Here is a 17,621-nt window from a genome sequence, read left to right on the forward strand (position 1 = left end):
GCTTTTTTTTCCTTTTGCAGTTGTTTCCAACAAATTGTGTTCATAACCAGTCATAGCCAATTAAAGTTGAGCATTTCAAATAAAAATTCCAGGAAAGATATGTGGGTAAATATGTAATTATTAACACAGGGATTCAGGGAATATGCAACATTTGCTTTTGTTGTAATTTTCAGAAATTGATGGATTCGAGGGTTAGTATTTGATAGCAAATATTGTTACACTGACTTGTTTGAAGTCTTTTGTTCGTATATGCTGGAAAAACCAAGAAAAACAATCGTGTTCTTGTAGTCTGGTTCCCTGACCCCACTTAAGATGAAATGGAGCAAGTCAGATTGGGGAACCAGTCTAGCTGGCTTGTACTCGTACCCGTTCATAGGTGTGTAATCGAATACAAACAAAGTGCAGACTGACTAAATATGGTAAATTGGGGGCAGTGTTTGAAAAAAAAAGTCAGTTTTCTTCCAATGCTGGCCGGCCGACCAGTGTTTGAAATTGATACAAAAGTACCACTTTTCTTGCAAATGTCAGCACACCAGGTGCCATGATTTTACAGGATGCTTTAGACTGCCATTCACTAACAGTCCAGTAAGGTATTTCATAATAATTTGGTATTTTTGATTTTTGAACTTGCAAATGTTGTATATACCCTTTAACAAACTAAAAAAAATATACAAAATGCAATGTTCCATAAAGTTGGTTTTTATATTATTGGTTCTTATTCACCGCCTAATGTACATTTATGTAGGAAGCCATGCATATAGCTAACTTTGGCTTCAAACAATAAACATCTGTTCCTGGTCATGGTGTCTGGTTTTTGTTTCTCCGAAAAACCGCTTGGTTAGTTTGGTGATAAAATAACCTTGGTTAAATGCCACAGAATTTACACGCATCTCATTTGCACATGTTGGCAATTACCCACAAATGATGTTCAATTTAGACATTAACATTTGTTTTAGCCATCCAAGGATCTGTTTAATCATTCGTGTTATGGAATGTGTATGTTTTGGTCTTTCTTTCCGTACCAAATTCCTTCACTTCACCACAGTGCTTAATATAAATTCATCTGTATCATTTCTAACTGTAGACATTTATTCCCTCTACTAATTTCTCAAGCGCAAACTAAAAAAGTGAGGCCAAAGGACAGGGAAAAGGTACATAAAAAGAGTTCCCTTAGAACTAGCTGTCTGCATATTAACTTCTCTGTTTTTATCGTTTAAAAAATAGCCAAGCATGCTGTGAAATACCAGTAATGTCAAAACCCTTGCGCATGGCGTCCTTTGACCTTTTTTTGCAAAAGCTGCATGGTTTCATAAAATTCAAAACAAATTTTATTTTTTTATTATTTAATCTGTAAATATAGTCAATTTTGATTTATATATGTATTTATTTTTAGAACTCCCTTTCCAATTATATCAACCCCCAAAATTCCAGTTTCATGTTATTGACCGATTTAAATAAGTCATGTGATCTGTGCTACTCGAGTGATTCGGGCCCATTTGGGGGGGGGGGGTTGGGGGGGGGGAGTAGACTGGGGTATGAGCCACTTCGTAACTTGGCCGTTTTCATAATGGTTCCTCCAGATATGATACAAAAAATAAGAACATGGGGTTATATGTGTATTAAGCATCATTCTGAGTAAAACGATTGGTGGGATTAATATCCGGCTTTTATTAAATTTGGTTTGAAAACTATTCGGTTTGGAGTTTGAAAACCAGATTTTCAAAACCAATCTTGAAAAAAAAATTAAGCCTTCCATTTGTTTGTGACACGGGCTAAATAAAACAACCGAAACATCTCCCAATTTGCTCCGTGGTCTCTTATTGTGACTGCAATTTCACTCTATAGTGGTCTCCTTAGTTCATGAATAGCCTGATCAGAAAGTTCCCACCATTACAGCTCTCGAGCTCATTGCATGCGGCATCTCACTCGTCAGTTGTTTGACGTGTCTGTGAGCGGAAAGGAAACTTCCGGTGCAGTCGGATAGGATAACTGGATTTTAGATAACCGGATTTTGAAATCTCTGATTTCTCCCACCACTCATAAAAAAATGCATCCCATGGATTTGTTATAGGTGGTTTTGTTTTTTGTTTAAATGACCTAACCCTAATGATCTAACCCTACTGATGGCCCATCTAACCCTACTGATCTTCACTCTTACCTCTACTAACTCCTAGTTGCAATGCCCCACTGTAGCAGTGGACAAGTAGATATAAAAAGAACTAACATTTGTATGTTTAAACTTGTGATTTTTAATCACATTGACAATCTTCACACAGTGGCGTCATAAATGGGTCATTCCCTACACGTCCCTCTGACATCTGACATCTTTGACTTTATGATTCTGATGCACTTCTTAACGCAGTTGCCCTGCAAGAGTGATTATGAATAGCAAACTACCTACCCAACAGATAAGAAATCATTTGAAGTCTTTCCTAATGATACTTGAATGGCAAATTACAAAGAAACAAGGTAACAGGGACAGGAAAAATGGCACACTTTGGACCTTAAATTTATATAATGACCCAAATCTCTTGAATTAGGCAGGGGCTTCCCAGGATTCACAGCTGCATGAGAGTCCATATTGGACGCCTTGTTGATCTCAATGGTTAGTTGTAGAGATTTGGGGTTAACAGCGAAAACACAAATTATGAGAATTAAGGTATGCTAGAGAACTTTTTTTAGGGGGCTGAGTTCCTGGAGTGAGAACAATGAAAGTTCTGAAGAGTCTTCTGAAAGATTAAATGTTTGTTACGAGTCTTTGCCTCTCGTGAAGAAATCTGAATTAATTGCTGTTTTAGTTGGAAATGCACTTGTTTCATGTTTTTTCTTTTCCTTGTTATTTATTTGGGACGAGCTGACCAGGGGTTATTAACCTTTGTAAGGATTTGTATTGATGAAATTGTCCCTTCATTTTACAATAAGTATTGTGTTTAGAGCTAAGGGCCTTTTCCAAAGTTTCGGCTTCGTCTTTTTTTGGTCCCTGACATCGGGAACTCCATAATTGTTGGTGCATGTCCTGCTTCAGGAGCATTCAGTTGTATGAAATGAGGCCAAAGCTTCAAACAATTCCATTTGGTTTTTCCCAGTGATTCAGAAGTCGGACATATAGCCGAAGATGAAGCAAAGGTTTAAAAAAAAAAACCATAGTTCCAATTCATTTATCTGCCACCTCACTATCAAGCATTGCTAACTTTGGTCAAGAGTTGGGCTCATAATTTCCATCCATTCCTATCAAGGCTAGTTCATTTACTTGGCACGAAAGTGAACGCTAAAACAAATTTTTGATGTCACAGCTAGTATTCAATTTGTGAAGTCGCACAAATTGAGCACAGTATCAAAACCAGCTAATTTCTCGACAAATATTTTGTGACGTCATGTTCACTTTATTTTCCCATTTGCCAGTGAAGTATGAAAATTGCCTTTACACAGCTTCTGGACTGACTAATCTTAATGTTTGACTTATTTGTATCCATCCATGCAGGCACAGCCAAGAGCAAGCCCAAGCCGTTATCGGGATCCCCGTCCCACAACACCCCCAAGACCCGATGGGCCCGGCCACGCAAGACAGTCACCGGCTCGCCCGAAGTAGAAGAAGCCAAAGATGCCATGTCACCCTCGGCTTTCGGGACCCCTCCGATTGCCTCCCAAGAATCCTTCCCCATCCAGCTAGATTTCGACAGCAGCAGCAGTGGCAACGTAGCTGCAGCTGCCGACAGCGACGATGATGACAACACCTATCAACCAATGAGTGAGCTCGATACAGATCAGTCCACACTTCCTCCAACCCTCTCCAAATCTAAGGCCCCACCCCTGACTCTCATTCCCAGCTCGGATTCAGCTGGGGGAAATGTCGAGTCGCCCAAGCTCCTTCCTCCGGCGTCAGAAGAACGCGTCCGTAGCTTCAGCAGTACCTCCTCGGATTCCGCCAAAACCTCAGGTCCCACTTCCCTGCCTCTGGTCTCTCCGTTTGCAGTCAAGAGCCCTGCGACGATTGACGTGAACCCAATCTCAGCCTCAGCGGATACATCAGAAACCACGCCTATAGAGAGTGCCCAGGCTTCCCTGTCTAGGCTCAGCCAGAGCTGGAAGGACTTAGAACCAGACCAGATGGAGCTCAAGCAAATCCGGCAAGGGTCTCAGGAATCTGACGATGGCCAAATCGAACCTGATCTCTTGGACCTCGGCAAGACAGAAGGAGAAACACAGATGGCTCCAGCAGATGTTGAAGACAAAGACTCATCATCATCGGCCTCAGAGACTTCCAGGCAGGGACCAGACTGGGTGAGCATAAGTGATAGAGACAGTCTGTTGGACACCAGACTAAGCATGAATGAGGACCCCAAGGGGTCATTGTCTGACCCCCATCAGGTACCTCAAGGTGTACCGTCCCTGGACGAGTCGTTACAAAACATGGTGCAGGCCCAGATGCACAGCTTAGCAACCAGTGACGACAGTTCACCCTCTCCACCAGGGGAAATTGTCTAGACTCCATCCAGCAGCAGGAGGAACACTCTTGATATCAGTCAACAGTAGATGGAAGAAATCATCTAAACGCAATCCAACACAAGACTCCATCCAGCAGCAGGAGAAATCCTATGGATATCAGCCAGTAGTAGAAGACACCGTTTTGTAATCCCACGAACTTGAGTGGAACATTGAATAATGTAGTGTGTCTGTATCCTACTTGCCAGGAGGCCGATGGCTGAGTGCTATGGGGGACACAGACGCACTGCGTTATTCGGTGTTCCATGAGTGTGAGTGGGATAATGAATTTATCTTCAAGCAAACTTGACGCACAGTAAAGATGGAACACGCAAGCTGTATGTGAACTTTTCGGAGGTTACCCTATTATCCTTGCGTGCATCACTAATGGCGGGCGCATCTTAGAATAGTGCGATACGTGGAGTGCGGTATATGAGATAATGTAGCCGAGTTTGTTGCCGTGGATCGACAAATCGGGAATCAAAGATTCAAGTTTGCTTGAAGAAAATCTTCTAGACCCTATCCTTCACCCTCCATCTCCACCACCAATGAATTATCCAAACCCCATCCAGCAGCAGGAGAATTCATCTACATGTATATGCCATCTGCCTGCATTACAAAGTCAACCTATTGTTTACATGTACCGGTACCACATTGTCCACATGTGCATTGCTTTTTTGGGGGAAAAAGGTTTTGGACCACTTAATGAGTTTGCAACCTACATGTGTTGTGAGTCAAGTTGACATTGTGTGAATACCGGTAGATCAGTGTCCAGCACATGTATTCTGTGATTGTAACAGAGTTTCGTAGTCTGGCAATTTGATGTCATACTGGTCATGTCATTGTAGACATGTATCGGTTCCTAGCTCTTTACTGTGAGGTATTTTGAGGTTAATGAACTCAACATTGGAAAAATGTTTACACCTTGGTTTAATAACTAGCCTCGTTTTTCCATGCAAAAAAAAAGATTCTTGCAGTGTCACTTTTGATTACTTTTGTTTTTTTACTGTAGTCAAGAGGCCTTTTCAAATGTCCGACATTTCTGTGTTGTACCTGGTTAGCCCAAAGAGTTGGGAAGCCTCTATCACTAGCAAGAAACAGACACAGCCTCTGGTTTGCTGCTCTACACGGGTAAAATTTAGCCCTTCAAAATACATCTCACAGACCCATACGCTTTTTAAACTAAGCTCTCTTGTACAATCCGGCTTTAAAAAAAAAGCGTTGTCTGAATTTACTTTAGGAAGCATGAGAATGGACTCTGGAGGTTTTTTCTTTCTTTTTTTGTTATAGTCGCATGTTAGGATGAAATTATAGCAGATTTTATCCTTTCGTGTATAATGAGAATATGCAAACTGTGCCAAATCATTCATTTTTGCATCCAAAATATAAAATCTTCAAATATAAAGTATCAAGTATTTTTGTCAGTGAAATTTGCAAAATATAGTGGGATATTAAGCGAGGTACTTTTTAAAATATGTCTTGGACTGAATTCAGTCTGAGTTTAAAGTTTGTTGATTTTCATCAAGATTCGTTTATTTTCTGAAAGATGAATTTGTGCTTTAAGTGAAATGTGTTTTGTTTTGAAATTCAAAGCTGCAATTGTTTTTGAAGAATTTTTTGTTTTGGATGAATACAAATTTATTGCCAAAAATCAAACATTCTAAGTGTCTTAGAGCAGATTTCGTCAAGCGGTCAGATAATTTTGTTAATGTAGACTAGAAAAGTAGATTACCTCCATTACACAAGCACACCCAAGGTGACGAACTTACCAAAAAAATAAGTGTGAAGTTTTTGTTCCCCAGTACCAATCAGTGAAATGCCTAAAATGTCAAAAAAACTCCTGATTTGCCATAGTTAGTTGTCAGATGGAACACATATGTTTTGCTTAGACTTTTTATTGCTGTTAATCTTTTCCCCTGTTAGTTTTATGCAATACATAGTCTTGTTGGGGATATTTTTACTATAGAGCTATCCGAGAAAGATCAGAAATTATTGCTTACTCTGTTGCAGCAGACTTAAAAATATATCCTATTTATTTCCTATATAACAAAGTATAAAGCCAATATCTATATCATATTTTTTGTGAAGAGTGGTTATATTTGAATAGTCTAGATATATGGTCTACTGATGACTGTTTGTCCGTATGTCTGTCTTATTGGCTGTCTGTCAAAGTTGTTAAAGAGGCCATCCGCAAGTTAGTAACAAGTGGTATCACTGTTAACAGAGCATGAACTTTGCCAAGGTAGCCCCTTTAATTGCCACAGCTCATATCAATAAACGTAACTGACTCAAAGGTTACACAATTTCTTGTGATTGACTTGTGAGGACTTAGTGACACTGTACCGGTAAGTGTTGACTTTTGAACACATTATAAACGCCTTTTTGGCAGCAATTTATAAGCATTGCAACGCGTTTAAGGAGCTCAATATTTGAGTCGGATTCATTATGCAGGTGTCCATGTACCAAAAACAAAGCCTCGAACAGCCACTTGAAGTTTTGCAGCTGCTTGTTACTGAAATTTGACTTTTCAGAACATTAAATAACGAACATTCCGATTACATTGTAAACGCCTCGTGTTTATAAACTGTTGCGAAAACGTTTATAAGTTAAATACATTAATTAAGCTTTACATACAGTGCACACTATTCTTCTGTCAGTTGTGCGGTTTGATCGTCAATTTCCACAACTTCCGTTGGTCCGTCGGTCGATTGGTCTGTTGCCTCATTGCTTTGCATAAATCATCCAGTTTTCAGAGGCTGAAGTGTTTTACTTACTTGTTAAATTTTATTTTTTTCATATCATGCACTCTTTAAGTGTCATGAACTTTGCAAATATAGCAAAATATCTCAGTATTTAAAGTAAATGTAGGAATTTTGACCCAGAAACCGGAAGTGCGGCTTGCGATAATTAACGCCAAAGGAAACCAATTACACTGGGAACCAATTTAGCTCGAAAACCCCAAGTTTTACTGTCACGCGGTTGGATGCACTTGGAAGTTCACCGGCCGGTCGGGGTCAATCGCAGGTCACACATCAAAGACAAACACAACTTGTATGGCAAAAAAATACCACAATTATTTCGCCAACATCTACATCTTCTTGGAATTTGGCTATTACTAGAGGGGTGGGGGTTTTGTGCCTTTCATAAAAGAGATGAAAGGAGTGACAATTGGTTTCATCCACTTTATAATTACTCCTCATTCAATCACAGACCACAAGGGAATTGTATTGGGACGGTCACGCAGTGATCCATGCCTTGACACAGATATTGACAACAAGCCAGTGAACCGCTTTTATAAAGAGTCAGCGGTCTTCTTTGTTGGAACTTTTGGTGGCCATCTGCACTTGCTGTGAACTCGTCCCGCACCTGTGCGGTATTTAACAGGGAGGGGTTTTCATCCCACTGTTTGATAATTTTAAAGAATTTTTTTTGAACAAGTTGAATGTGCCAGCAAACCTAACCCTCCACAATCCTCCAAAATTCTCATGGCGGTTTTGGAGGATTGAGGAGATTTTAGGATGAATGGTGTTTGAGAAACGTGAGGATTTTGTAGGATTGAGGCGCTGGGTATCCTTCATTTGAACATAAGTGCAAAATTCTGGAGGATTAGGGATGATTCCTCGCAAAAAGGGTTCTGGGGGGTAGTTTTAAAAAAAAATGACTGCCTGTTAATTTACAATATGCCAAGTTTTTGAAAGTCGACACGTCAAAGACTTTCCTCGGAAATGACGTGTTGCAAATGCGAGTGAATGGTTGTAGTGGGTACAGCCTGTAACGCCAGGCACGTGATCAGTGTACACTTACGAGGCCCCCTTCAATGGAGAAACCATTGTGCATGCTATTGTACAAAGCAACTGCCTTGTGATGGATTATTTGAACAATAGCTGGCACAATGCTTTCGCCATTGAAGGGGGCCTTCATGATACAACGTGCCCGAATTGGTTATACTTAATGCTGGTCGAGGGCTTGCGAGAAAAAAAATCACAAGCTTGGGACTTGAATCCACGACCTGCTGCTTACTAGTGCAGACGACTGTCACCACTCCTGTGGTTGTTGGTTTGAGTCCCACCCGTGCAAGTTTGTGATTTTAATCTCACAAACTCTCAGACATAAAATAATAGATGTGAGTTACGTTGGTGAATGGCAAACCCAATAAATTTATATTTTCCTGATTTAGAAGTCTATCAAAAGACGATGTCGGCGATATTCTGTTTTGAAAAAGATATTAATGTCCATAGTGGCAGAAGAGAGCGCAAGAAATAGCCAACTTTAGCGGTCACACTTGTCAAAACTCTTAAATCGAAATGAAATTATGTTTAATATTAATGTTCTCGCTTCTTCTTCACATTTAACATGAGGAGTTGGAAGAATTAATGAAGGACGCTCAAACCGAATTCTTTGTTTTGCCGCGTTAATAGTTGTGCTTAATAATTAAAGTCATACACAATGCTTTATATAAAGAGTATTATATTTAACAATTATAAATGTGGTAGAGAAACTATTAATGTACAGTATGATTTGTTGACAATTGACATGTCTGCCAGCGTTTGAAATAATTGTGTGACTGTCACAGAAGTTGTATATAATGATAAAATACGCTATCAGTAATGATATAATAGTGTATTTGAAAGATGACTTGAATAAAGATGAGAAATTGAATGAAATGACCATCTTGTTTATATTTTGTAAGTCATTTAAAGGTTTGGTGGGGGAACTTATAATCAATGCTTAGTGCAAATATGGGCCCTTGCCTTTTTTTCTTTTTATATTTTCATATTTTAATAACGCCTTTGAATGAATTATTACTTAATTTTTGTAATGGAACTATTTAATGACAAGGAGATTAATGACTTGTTTGTAATTAACGGCAAATATTAATGATTTTTGGGGGTAGACTCCGTGGTGAACAGGATTTGTAGACAATTTTGAGTCGGGAGTCTTTGTAATCTCCGTGTAACTGCATGATCAGTATGGCAAAATTTCTGTGCGAGTTTGTGGGTAACTTGGCTCAGCTGGGTTTCTAAAGTGTTGCCTTTCAATTCAAATTTGGGAACGTTCCCCCAGCCCTAACAGACAGAAGCATTCTAACTAAGAAAAAGGCGACCAGTAGCATTCAGTTGAAATGTCCAATACCCTAAATAGTGGGATAACGCCAGTGCTACTTAACAAGACGAAAGAATGTTGGGATTCTGCGTTATTGAATTCTTTCCAAAAGGCAGGGCAAATCAGAGTGCGAGAACACACTTTTAAATTGAAACAGTGTAACTTTCGGTAACAGCCAGACCGTTTTACGGATACCCGCCATCTTTGTGATCACGTGGTAATCTTTGAGGTAATTTCATTGAAAGGCGTCCTGCTGAGGATACAATGCATGATGGGACATATTTTTAAAGACTACCACGTGATCACAAAGATGGCGGTATACCGGTAAGCTACCAGTGAAATGGTATGACTTTTTGTATGGAGGAACCGTCAAAGGAAGAGGCAAGTAAAGAATGGCTTTGTATGGAAAAATCGAATCAACAGAGGGAACAGTAGGCCTAACTGAACTCAAACGGAGATAGAACACCCAAAAAGTGAATTGTCCTTCAGCATGGAGAATCTTGGTCCCGCTTTCACATTTTAAGAGGATTCATGGAGTCGATCGAGACACAAAACGACTTCAGCAGTTTCGCAATATCACAACAACGTAACATCATAGGACAATGCATTGACCATATCCAGCTCGCGGTCCTACCTCGATGATTTGAGGTAAGTCCATCTATTTTCACACCTTGATTCCATGACGCACGATTGACCACACAATTCTTCCCGTGGGTAATTGCGGTGACTTTATTGTTGCTGTTCCAACTGTTGATGCGACTACAGTTCCTGGAAGCGCTATGAATGCCAAAAGGGTCGCCCGGGTTTTCAACCGTTTGGCGGTTCACGGATTGTCCGACCATCACGTTTCGCACGTGATACACTCAGGGTGCCTAACGGCGCATGCCGTGCAAATACTTTAAGCCATGATATGAAAAATAAAAATAACTGAAATGAAAGAATAATTGCTTACGTCAGAGAGCGAATGGGCGTGTTCAGTAAAAGCTTCTGCGAATTCGCAACTTGATCATAGGTTTACACGAGTCACAAAAACATTCATGAATGATTTAAGGCATTTAAGAAATGGAAAGCCGAGATTGATTTGTTCTTGCATCTCACGTGACAGATATCGCTTTAGGCCTATACATTTGTACTCTTAAAAGATCTGTGCAGTAAAGAAGGAGAATTGAACACGAAAACGAAATGTCTACATTTGTCTTGAATATGTCGGTGTATGTAATATGTCAAATTATTAAACAAATGTTCTAAATGAAAATAATGACTTGACACACCCACGCGGGCGTGTTCGAAATGACGAGCGGAAATTTTTATTTTATTTTCACTTTCGTCAATGCAACTCATTTTTCTTTGAATTTAACCACTGGTTTGTTGAGTGAAACCAATTTCAATTGTCCATGAATTATTTTAGAGGCGTGAAGTAAAAAAACAATTCCTAGTAAATGGCATTAACTATATATGGAACTGGTAATTGTGCAATTTTACTTTTTCTTTTTTTTGTAACTGCATGGAGTAACCTTTGCAACATTATAATATAAAAAAATATACATTTGTATATTCAAATTCTTATTCGATTTGTATCACTCGGTGCTTAAAGGGAGTATACAACATTTGCTTACATAAAAAAACTACAAAATTATTATAAAATACCTTACTGGACTGTTAGTGAACGACAGTCGAAGGCATCCTGTAAAATAACGGCACCTGGTGTGCTGACATTTTCAAAAAAAGTGGAATTTTGTATTAATTTCCAACGCTGGTCGGCCGACCAGCTTTGGAACAATAACTGGCTTTTTTAAATACTGCTCCAACCCACTTTTTAATATTTAGTTAATCCGCATTTTGTTTGCAATCGATTTGACAACCTATAAATAGGTACAAACCAGCTAGACTGATTCCCTGACCTTACAATTCCCCGACGTCTAAAAATTGCCCCGTTTCATCTTATGTGGGATCAAGGGACCAGACTACGAGAACGTGATTGTTTTTTTTTGGTTTTTCCAGCAAGTACGAACCCAAAACGTCAAATAAGTCAGTGTAACAATATTTGCCATAAAATACTAACTCCCCAAATCCATCCATTTCTGAAAATTAAAGCAAAAGCAAATGTTGTATATTCCCTTTAATAATTACCATCATCATGGTTGTCAAGCACGTATACAAGATCGCCTAAAAACATGCGAAGTTTAACAATGATGACCACAACATGCTTTTTGGTTCAGGGTTTCTTTTTAGGTTTCAGGTTTAGTTTATTTTCCCCTCATTTACGATGGATTTAAGAAATGCAAGTTACATTTTATATCCTTAAGAGCGCTTTCCTTTCAAACATCTGGCCATGATTTCGTCATCTTTCTATCTTTCCGAAGTGTGAAATCGCATGTAATACTTATATTGTCTGAAACTTTTAACAACCCCCTTGACTATTTCAGTAGTCATAAAAGGTGGTATTTTTAAGATTAAAAAAGTTCTGTGCGAATTAGTGGGCTTACAGTGTTTCAGAAAACCTCATGCCTACATTCCTAAGTTGGGTCTCTGTGTGTTTTTTCTATAAAGATGACTGTTTGTTCCGTGTTTGTCTCTCATCGTTGTGGCCAAGTGCCTATTCCTCTGCGCCCTAGAGAGTTTTCTAAATAAATGTGTCAAAATGATAACATCAGATCAAGTGACAAAAATCCCAAAGAATTTCATCATCTTTTTTTTTCTATGAAAAACTATAAATCCAGGATATCCTTTAGGCAAGTCGATATTTCTAATCATCCAGGACCTAAAACTGCCACAAAAAGTGTCCAAATCGCCATATGTTTTGCCTATGTATCATTGTAATGTCAATCGCCAGTCATTTTAATGTCAATCACACTTTAATAATGATGCTTTTCTCGAAACACATTATAGAATGTCAAATCCGGGTTTGCCGCACGTCACACCATATGACAGACCCGCCTAACATTTCACCGAGCGTGAATTTCCAGCTTTCATCTACAAAGTGAAACATAATCGAAGGGGCCTGAACAATCATAACTTTTACAAGTTGATTTATTGTTGAAAGGTAGTGGTGCATAGTACGGTATGGCGTCAAAGAAATTGATTGTTGAAGTCCTTTTTTATGCATTGCGTATGGGATTACTTTTTAATCAACCGTGTCCAGAATACAATAAGTCAAAAATGGGGTAGGTCCTGTATGATGACGTCATTTTTTTTCTATTTAGGACCTAAATATGGGGGAAGATTTAACTGATTTTGGTTTGGCATGGAGACAACGAGGGACAGTCCCTAGGAAATCGGAAGTAAATACCTCAGGTAACTTTGTACCTTTCTTTTTTAGTATTGGGACTGCATACACTGGAAAAACTGGAAGTTTTGTATTTCAGTTCAAAAGGCCGAACAAATGAGTTTGCCATACGGATGTGTTAGGGACAGCACCTTAGACTTACATAGCGCATACAGGCTTTGTTTGGTATAGGTCCCTTCCCCCGGATTTTTAACTGCAAAAATTGGCAAGTTCAAAAGGCCGATGTACTGAGTTTGCCATTCCAATACGTGAGGGACAGCCCCAAAGAAGTCCACAAAATTGTGTAGCGCAGGCATTTGGGGTAATGTTTGTCAGCATTTTGACAATGTGTTACTGCAATACTTGTACACGCTGAAAACAATATGGTCAACTTTGACTGGAAGCCACAAAGTACATGTAGTCAGCTGCATGCATGGGTGCAACCGGAGGAATAAAAACACATTCCTCCATGGTGCAACTTGGTTTTCTAGTCAAATCTAATTACTTTTTAGGTGTTTGTATTCATGTCGAAGTTCTAAGCTAATAGAACCTACCATGGGAAAGTTGGACAACTTATCCAACTTTCCGTGACGAAAGATTTGTGGAAAAGGAAGCGGATCCAAGGGCGGATCAAGAACACAATTTTGCTGGGGGGGGGGGGGGCAAAAAAAATTGGTCCCCCAAAAAGTGGGTCTAAAAAAATACGGAGAGGGGTTCGGTGCCCGCTTAAATAAGGCCCCGAAACAAATTTGGATTCTAGATGCTCTGTGGTGCGATCTGAGGCAATCTCTGACCACTTTAACCAAATTTGTTTGAGGAAAAGATGGTGGTGTACGCAGTGCCTGCTTTTATTGCGACGTCACTTTAAAAAAAAATTGGGTGTTTTTTTTTTTTTTGGGGGGGGGGGGCATGGCCCCCGTTGGCCCCCCGTCCCCCTGGATCCGCCTTGAGAGGATCTACCCCCATTTGACAGTGCCCTTACCCATGTGTGGTCAGCAGTGAGGACAGAAATCTTCAACAATTTTTTTTCTTCATTCAAATTTCCAACAATTTCATCACTATAACTGGCCATTTTTTTTAACACTCATACAGTTGGTGTATTAGTCTCTGGTCAAGTCGTTGTTCCTTTACAGATTCACAGTGCTGAGGTTGCATGAAAGTGAACTACTTAACAACCGAAGGTCAGTCTAGTGGGACTGCATTTTCTAGTTTCAACTTTTTTGTCGGCATTAATCTCTCTTTTTTTCCCCTTCGGAATTATGAATTCGGAGAGTTTTGGTTTTCAAGAATCAGTTTATTGTAAACGCTACTCCTGTTCAATCACACCCTCAGTTGTATTCAGAAAAAGCTTTTCTTTTGTTAATAATCTGTTTAACTGAAGAAACTTCTTAATCATCACAACCCCCACTGCGAAGGAGACTATGACAGCCTCGGTTTCGACGTCATCATCCCGTATACAATGATGCATCCACAGCATGCACAGCTAGCTTTGTGTAACCGATACATCGATTAATCGATACTATGGGTATCGCGTAGTGGCGACTCTCTTTTTCGAAGTACATACATGTATCAATGATGAATCATTAAGCTGATTTTCTTTGACGTCATTGGTACTTGAGTGTTGTTTGTCTCGGCGATGTTCTTTTTTCCATTCTCGAGAAGACGCCCCTTATCCAAAAAGCGAGACTGATATTTGTTCTTTGCGTTCTGTTGCAAGTTGGTGGTGGTTTTTGTTTTTTTCGTGGTGTTTTTTTGGGGGTTTGTTTTGTTTGTTTAGGGTTTGTTTAGTTCTTTTGTAATTTATTTGTTTTGATGTTTTTATGATCATGGCATAACGTTATTAATGTAAACACACAGCCTTCAAAAACAACATTTTTAGGGGAAGAGAGTTAGTTAATGTTTTGTGAGAAAACCAAACAAAAATTCCGAAATATTGAGATATTTTTTTGTTGCTAAGTTCAGAAAACTTTCGTTAATATTCACAGTTAATGACTCATTCTTTGATAATTAAAAAACACACAATTGCTTGATGAAATGGGAATTCGTGTATTAATTTCAATTCCTAAAACAAGTGTCAAAGTATGGGGTCTGTTTTAGAAATGTCATCGTGAACTTTTACATGTCATCCAGCCACTGGTATGGCACTTCCATTTTATTACGTCTACCAGCCAGGAGGAAATCAGTGACTTATTACCTACTGAATAAATAATGTCGATATAATGTGGTCACAACCCTCCAAATATTCCGTCATCCCCGTATGATCTCATTCTTCGCCTTTATTAATCGCAGATGGTTGTCATAGCAACCATGATATCATAGACTGGAGGTGGATGTTTTTACAGTGAATTATACCGCGCCACTTCAATTTCCACCACGTTTTTCTTTTCCATTTTTTCCCTTTCCTTGCGGTTTTGGCCGGCTGTCCCGCCCTGCGGAGCCCAGGAATGGCTTATCACATTGCGTGGAGAATTCCTTTCCGCGAAACTGAATCGATGCAATTTGGCAATGACGTCAAAGTGTAGGACCGAGCACGATGCGTGTGACGTTGATATAGCCTCTCATCATGTGTGGACCATTGGTGTGGTGTGTGAGGCAGAGTAGCGTGTTCAGCATCTCCAGCCTGCATCCCAGTCAAGTTTCTCTTTCCAATTTTTTTCGGTTCTATATTTTTTTTCATGCCACGGGCGAGTTAGCCGCTGCTCTGACGTGTATAATCCGATCGATCGGTAGACTTGTGGGAAACGCTGTGGCCTTGCTACGGTCCCACGAAGCGCGCGAAGCAGAAAAGACAGATCATCCAAGTTCCATCTTGCTAAATTATGGATAGTTTGGAAATTTTGGAGAAAAGTGTTATTTTCCTGGAGTGTCTGGTTAGAATGAGAAGAAGGAAGTACATGTGACCATCAGCATGAAACCAGTCGGAGGTCGCGCGGCCCATTCGGGTTAGGTAGTTTGAGAAACAGTCTATAATATCGTTCATGCAAAAATTATCGAAATTCAGATTTGAATAGTTGCGATTTAAATCGGCATTATTTGGATTTTAGAAAGAAGTTGGAATAATGAGTAGAATTCACTTACAATGAAATGGATTTGTACGTTTCCTGAGGTGTTTATGATCCTTTTCATTGAGCCCCAAATCCAGTTTTCAAAAATTGGTCCAAGTGAATGGTTTTGTGGTATGGTGGGTTGAAATTAGATTGATGTTGTCCCAAGTATGAAGCACATTGAATCCTTAACATGTACAGCTTGTATATGCACATTGTACATGTATTTCTGTCTTTAGGTTTGTTATCTTTTCTCCCACGATATTCCAATTTCCTTGATGATTTTTGGGTTAACTTTACTTTTCTTTTGCCTTTGTTCCTATAGTATCTGATTAACTGTTCGTTAATCCCAATCTTCAGAAATAATTTTGATGTCTGTAGGCTGTTATGATACCATTATGTTTCACAACAGTATCATATCAGTGTGATATTTAACCCAAAAAGGTCCTTTCAAATACCGGACGTGTTTCGAACAGCTAACAGAAACTGTTTGTGGTCGTTTCCATGACGACTTCAAATTTTCCAAAGATTATTGTATCAAGAAAAACCCGTATCAGATCATCAATTGCTTATTTATAACCATGGAGACGGATGTATATGAATGAATCCCCAAGTTGACCCTGATCTTGGGCAGATTTGAGGCGCTTGACGCAGTCTCTCGCTCTGGTAATCGGCGTCAAGATGAATGTCCAAGAAATGAACGGTTAAGGTTCTGAAGTTGGCCTCTTTTGCGCAGTCCCCATGGACTACTCGCCAAGTAAAAATACCGCTCAGGAATCAGCCGTTGGGGCTTGGGAACGTTGCTCAAGGGGAATAATAAGCTATAGAGAGGACAAGGTCACCCACTTCGGGGAAACTGACGGTGATGGCCAACCACAGAAATCAGCTACTAATAACATGAGGCATTTGGACATTCCAGAAGTAAATTAGCTCGCGGAGATTTGTGAGTAACGTCAGTGGGTGGACCGTGAAATGGAAACCGTTGTCGTCATATTAAAGGGGACCTTGTTTAGCGTTCCTTCCTCGTTGGCTAACTGGGACATTATGTGACTATCCATGTGTATTTCCCTGGGAAAAATGTTGCAACCTGACGCCACTTTTTTCTTCATATACCGTCTGAAGGAAGGTCAATCATTGCAAAAATGATGATAAGACATGAATCTGGGACAGAGAAACATTTCCAATTTTGTTAGGAAATACTGAGGAATGTGTTTGACTATCCATAGACTTTGTACACAACCGCTGAAGTGGCGTCAGGTTGCAACATTATTTCCTTTCCCTGATTTTCCTTAATTCATGCTTCAGATCGACGGCTTTCGATTTCAGAGGCTAAGTTCACTTCATTTCATCATGTTCACTGGAAAAAAATTCGAAATTCCTTTTGCTCTAATTTTTAAAATCTGAGAAGTGCTGATCAAAATTTACGTTAGTTTATTAAAATCACAAGCCGTTTTGGTTGGAATACATGAAGTAAGAACGTAGGCACTGTCTAGCCTTAAAACTGAGTTTATTTATTTATATATTTTGAGATAATAATCAATTGTCCCCAATACACGATTCATCAATACTAATCATTCATCATCTTAAACCAACTTTATTTATTTTATAAAAATGTGACCAATAAAACATCTCACATCATCGTTTCTCTTAAAAGTCACAGCAAATACGAACTCGATGAGGGTTCAGTTACCCCATTACAAAATAAATAAATAAACGGACAAGAACAC

General features: G+C 39.4%; 1 protein-coding gene across 1 annotated transcript in view; it reads left to right on the forward strand.

Moving 5' to 3' along the window:
• The window catches only part of LOC119736930 (protein CLEC16A-like), a gene marked incomplete at its 5' end in the record, with an annotated part of 84,037 nt that extends 74,887 nt beyond the window's left edge, over positions 1 to 9,150 (forward strand). The window contains 1 exon segment of the mRNA XM_038210967.1: positions 3,482 to 9,150. Within this exon segment, the coding sequence (XP_038066895.1) occupies positions 3,482 to 4,485 (1,004 nt within the window).
• Positions 9,151 to 17,621: the final 8,471 nt, after the last annotated feature.

Source organism: Patiria miniata, unplaced genomic scaffold, assembly GCF_015706575.1.
Source record: "Patiria miniata isolate m_02_andy unplaced genomic scaffold, ASM1570657v1 HiC_scaffold_3, whole genome shotgun sequence".
Lineage (NCBI taxonomy): Eukaryota > Metazoa > Echinodermata > Asteroidea > Valvatida > Asterinidae > Patiria > Patiria miniata.